Source organism: Populus alba, chromosome 11 (assembly GCF_005239225.2).
Source record: "Populus alba chromosome 11, ASM523922v2, whole genome shotgun sequence".
NCBI lineage: Eukaryota > Viridiplantae > Streptophyta > Magnoliopsida > Malpighiales > Salicaceae > Populus > Populus alba.
Window position 1 is genome coordinate 15,523,614 of NC_133294.1, and position 6,066 is coordinate 15,529,679.

General features: G+C 31.5%; 1 protein-coding gene across 1 annotated transcript; it reads right to left on the reverse strand.

Moving 5' to 3' along the window:
- Nucleotides 1-1,427: 1,427 nt before the first annotated feature.
- On the reverse strand, nt 1,428-1,772 carry LOC118047492 (calcium-binding protein KRP1). The gene has a single exon (XM_035056795.1). It carries the CDS (start codon nt 1,770-1,772, stop codon nt 1,428-1,430), a length of 345 nt encoding a protein of 114 aa, XP_034912686.1.
- Between the last annotated feature and the right edge of the window lie 4,294 nt (nt 1,773-6,066).

The following is a 6,066-nucleotide window of genomic DNA, read 5'->3' on the forward strand; positions in this document are numbered from 1 at the left end:
ATCTATACCAAACTGACAAATTTGCCAATAGTTAGATACAATAATGGCAAGGATGAGCTTAATAGTAGTCGGTTTAACAATAGGACTAAAGGTTTCAGAGTAGTCGATACCTTCCTATTGAGTGAATCCGTGCGAAACCAAGCGCACCTTGTAGCGATCAATATCACCATTGGCCCAACGCTTGATTTTTTAAACTCAACGACAACCAACATCATTCATGGAAGGTTTAAACGAAATCAAAGACCAAGTGCTATTGACATGTAAGGCTGTAATTTCAGATCTCATACCAGATTGCCAACACGAAAACCAGTTAGCATCTTTGAAATTTAAAGGTTCGTGATCAGAAATAAAACATGTTACCTGTAAGTGTGGTTGTAGTAGAGAAGCAAAAATGAAGCATCAAGAAACATGTTCAGTTTCAAGAAAGGGAAAAGGATGTTCATGAAAACGGACATGACAAAAGATATAGACAAGATTAGAAGACAAGTCGAGACAACGATAACCTAGATGACATGAGCTATACCATAGAAACACACATGAAGTATAATGAAAATCTAACTTATGAGTATTATATGGGCGAAGAAAAGGAAAACAAAGACATCAAAAAATACACAGGAACTATAATTAATCAACTATGCAAAGGAGGCAACCTTGAATCTGTTTTACAGAGTGGAAGGAAGGCTTGAAATTGTTCTAGATGTTTCAGGCTCTAATATAAAGTTGAAACAAAGTTTATGATTAATTTAGGAGGATTATGCAGTGCAGTAGCCATCTCTTACATTTAAACAAGTAACGTGTAATACAATAATTACTGTGTAGTGTACTGCATAATATGACTCTATACAAAGAAAATACAATCTTTCCAAAACTATAACACATTCCATAATACACGGAGTTGTGGCAAACAAGAATTAAAAATAGAAGTATGATATGAAACTGTATGTTTTTTTATCAAGCCAGAAGAACTCGACATTCAAGCCTTAATTTCACATATATAAATATTCACCCCTTACGATAGAATATTCTGAGAATGCTCTTGCTACCTAGTGATTAATTAGGTAGTTTCCTGCCTGGAAATTGCATGCCTCATTCATGAGCAATGAAATGTTTCGTGGTAGAGAGGGAAATGGTGCCACTTTACTTCCTAGTACCGAATAAGAAACTAATTTATGAGAACTTTTTTGCAAGAGTGATTATACAATGCTATAAATTTGGGATAGCCATTTTCCAAATAATTTGATTTAGTAATTGAAATCGATCGTGATCTCTTCTTATTAATAGCAAACATTGCTTTATTATTATTATTATTAATTATTATTAAGTAAGAAATTTTAAATTAATTAATATTGCAAACCTAACTCCATGATATTCATAGAATTAGGATAATACAACTGATATAAGTAGGAAGAACATGAAATAAAGTACCGCTACATGCCATTCGCGTAGAGTTCTTCCACGCATTGCTTTGATCCATTCATCAACCCAGGACTCAATCTAAACATGAGAATACAAAATTCCATCTGATTTATAGCCCCATCTCCATCCAAATCACCCTCCATTAACATGCACACAAGGTCATCATCCCTCATGTCTTGCATCCCCAGTAGCATAATATTTCTCTTCAAGCTCTCGAACGTGATCAGGCCTTTATCAACATCCATTAACAAACGAAACCCGCTGCACAGCTCCAACATAAACGCTTCTGTTCCCAGTGTCTGCATCATGGATGGGAGGTAATCCTGAAATTCTACTGCATGACCTATCAACGCCATTGATGGTTGAGAAAATGTGCAAGAAATACTCTATTATAATATTTATTGATGGCTTATTAATTATATATAAAAGCTAAAGTGAGAAGGAATCGAATGCTAAAACAAACAGTGAGAGCTCTGGAGCTATGTGAATAATGGGATGATGGAGAAGTGGGCGAGGAGGGGGATTATATAAGAGAAGGAAGGGGAAGACAACAGAAAGAGAGAGGACTTCGTGGAAAGCGTGAGCACTGAGGTTAAGTAGGGTACAAATAAAAAATCAGTGAAACTTTTATGGTTAGCAGTGAGCTTCCTGCTTCTTTCTTTTTCAAAGCTTATATGAAAACTCTTCTTCCTGGAAGCTGCATGGAATCATGGGATCTTCTGTAGGCTCTTAGAAGTGAAGTTTCTTCACGAAATGAATAATTAACATGTTGCTTAGGTAATTACTGCTATTCGTTGGAGTAATTACAAACACGCGGTAAGACAACCTTGAGAACAGGAAAATTAATAAAGTTGGAAACTTTGACAATCGTGCGAAGAACATGCTAGTACATGACAATTGCGTTAATCTAGGGATAGAATCATAGATGCCCTACGCTTGACTATCGAAACACTTGATATTTTAACTTAAATATCCCAACAAATGTGGTACTTTTACTCTGTCACAAAATCTATAACAATGACAAAACGATGATTTTTTCTCAAGGGAGATGGAATATATACTACGAAAATTGAAAATTAATTATATATATTTTTTTTAGTTTAACGTGGGTATCCGAACCAGCTTGCGCGCACCTCGACTAATTTCACGGCCCTGAAGTTAACGACCATGTAAGCCTCCAGTGGCCATCATAAATTAATTATTGAAACTGAAGGTAGGTGTCGTGTAATCATCTTACACTACTACATCCTGTCTTTCTCAATCAATCGAGACCCCCAATTGATCAAAATTGAAAATTTTAATTACTTTACTCTTCAAGAGCGATTATTATTAATTATGTAAGCACTAAGTTGAATGAGGAGCTCTAGCATCAGCAATCAATTGATCTCTAGGGTCGCTATAGCTGATTAACGTCTTTGTGGTATATTTTTCAAGCTGTACATACAATGTCCCTTAGTGTCCGGAGCGTGTACGTTTAAGATGGTGAGAGGGAAGGGATCTAGGGCACTTTGTAAGCTTTATAATCAAGAATTGATTAACGAAATGCTACGGACAAGAAGATTCTATAAATATTTCTTCCTTGATAACACACAAGTTATTAAAAATGGAGGAGGAATTGATGGCGAGGCAACATATAAATTTTCATTTCAACTTTTTGGCAACGCTCCAACATAAAGGAAATTTCGCAGAAGTTTCCTTCCTCACTGGACACATGTTAGACGACTTTGTGCCCCTTATCTACTCTCTAGTGGTTAGAATAGAGATCTCATAATGAATACTAAAGTTAAGAGAACTTGGCCATTCTATGAATAGCCATGACTTTGATAGCTAATAATGTTATTAACCGTGTTAGTGATGTCAGAAGGAAAGCTTGAAGAAAGGGACCATCATGATGTTTAGTTTGAATTTTGAGGGAAAATATTGAAAATGCTTGCGGTTATATATGTGGTCTGTCCTTAGTATAATTAATTCTTGTGCGTAGTTATTTGTCAACAAATTTAGAATAACGAGGAAAAAGTAAAAGAAATAATTATAATAAAATATCTTGGAAACCAAGTTAACTCTATCAAGACCGGTCCATTAGATTGACTTAAAATTCAGGACACGGTTTGTTCGGTGGTTAAACTAGTCCAGATTTATTAAAAGACCGATCGTACAATAATCTGGCCAAACCTGATCGACCCGGCGGGTTGACGCATGACCCAGACGAGAGCTAATTTTTTTTTTTCAAAAAATATGGTTTTTCTTTTATACCCTTCTATTTTCATATTTTTTTAGTTAGTTATTAACACTTTTTAAAGTTCACTATATAAATATTAGAAAAATATTTTATTTTTTTAATATAGGATTTGAAACTTTTAGTTATATGTACTCTATTTTTCCAATAAAAAAATTATTTTTTTAATGTGAGATTTGGAACCCTTTTGTATATATACTCTATGTTTACAAGAAAAAAATTATGTTTTTTCAATGTGGGATTTGAAACCCTTTAGTATATATACTCTATGTCCGTCAGGAAAAAAATATTTTTTCAATGTAGGATTTGAAACCCTTTCGTATATATACTCTATGTTCACAAGAAAAAAAGTTATGTTTCCTCAATGTGGGATAAAAAATTTTTTTGATTTGAATACTTCAACTTAAAATGATAACATAATATCTTTTCAATATAGGATTTAAAAGCCCTTTAATATACATACTCCTATGTTCCCAAGAAAAAGTTATTTTTTTTAATATGGGATTTGAAGCCCTTTAGTATATATACTCTATGTTCACAAGAAAAAAATTATGTTTTTTCAATGTGGGATAAAAAAAACATTTTTAAAATATTATTTTAAACTTTATTATTTACATGTATAGCCTATATTCACATGGATTTTTTTTTTCTAATTTTTCCATATGAAATATTAAAAATTTATTTTTTTAAAAAAAATTTTCAAGTTGATCCGAGTCGACACGAGTTTACTTGGAATGACCCATGAAACCTGGGACTCGGTCCCTTGGCCGGGTCACTTTCAGACCGGGTTTGATAACTATGCTGCAAATTCATGGTGTTTAATACATCCGTATGCATAAGGAAAAAAAATAAAAAATAAAATCCCACTAAATATTTCTTCACATTTTATTGAGCTCACTTCATTTATCAACTGTTTGGGAGTATAATTACGGTTATTTTTCAAAGTGTTTTTCATGCTAAAATGCATTAAAATAATGTTTTTTTTTAAAAAAAAATTATTTTTGAGATCAAGTGCATCAAATCAATTCAACACATATAAAAACATTTATTTTTTAACAAAAAAAATTTTAAATTTTTTGAAAACATGGATTGACCCCGTTTCCAAACGCTTCAATAATAAATATTAAATTTAATAATTAATTTTGAGTTTTATTTAAAAATTTAAATTTTATGTTGGGAAATCCATTCAATATCTTTATTTATATTTATTCAACGTGAAATATGTCTAGTTGAGAAATATATATTTTTCCAATGTTTAATATTATTCAGATCAAGTTTTGCATGTTGATATTCTAAAGTCACAGTTTCAGTGCAGCAGGTTGAAGAAACGCTCAGCACTCATAGCAGGTCAGGTGTAGCCAGTCTAAAAGTGCAGCAGCAGCCCACATACGAAGCACATGCTGGAGGAGAAGGCAGTAACAGCAGGACTTTTTGTGCATGTTTGGCAAATTAAATTTTTTTTTTTTTTATTATGTTGGTTGCTGTGGTAAAATTAAAAATAATTTTTTAAAAAAAATATAAAATATTATTTTAATATATTTTTAAATAAAAAAACATTTTAAACCGTAATTATTTGCAGAACAGCGTCGCCGGGTCTGTTGGTGCTGATATAGTAAAAAAACGTGCAGTAGTGTAGAAGAGAAATTAAATCTCTTAGTCCTCGGCTGCAATTCAACTTAATTTCTTTAAAAACACTATTAAAAAAAAAGAGAAAACCAATATTTTTTTTACATGTTAATTACTGTTCAATGAACAATGCAATTCATGAACAGCAGTATTGCGGCTACGGGACTCTTTTTTTTTTTTTTTCGTGTGTTTTTGAAAAAAAAAAAAACTAGTTTAGATTTTTTTATACCTGATAATATTTTATCCAATCACCGGTGTTTTTGTCGGATGTATTTCGTACGTAATGGAATTATAAATTGTTTCATGGAATAATAAAAAACTATTTTATATTTATGATTTTATTTCATGATATAATAGCAATAATTAAAATAATATTTAAATTAAAAATCATTATTAATATATATTTTTAAAAATTATTTTTAAACCTCAATTTTAAAAAGCAAACCAAACACATTAAAAAAAACTAGCGGTTGCTTTTTTTTTCGAAAACATTCAATTTTTTTAACCAAAATTATTTTTTCAAACAATCAAAAACTAAAAGTATTTTTATAAAAAAAAATAAACTTTTTTTAAATGACAACACTGTTTGGAACGTAATGACAAACTCTTAGTGAAGCTTAAAACTCTGGTACCGTGTATTCTTTTCTCTCTATAATGACAGAATGAGAGGGGCTTTTGTTTTCGGTTCTTGGGTGATATAACTTATATTACGCCTAGAAGTTGTCACGCCCTAAAAATCATAAAAAAATTGTAAAAATATTTTTATTGCGTGACAACGTCTCATGTTT

Coding starts and splice junctions, on each gene's coding strand:
- LOC118047492 (XM_035056795.1), bottom strand. CDS start 1,772: ATGGCGTTGATAGGTCATGCAGTAGAATTTCAGGATTACCTCCCATCC.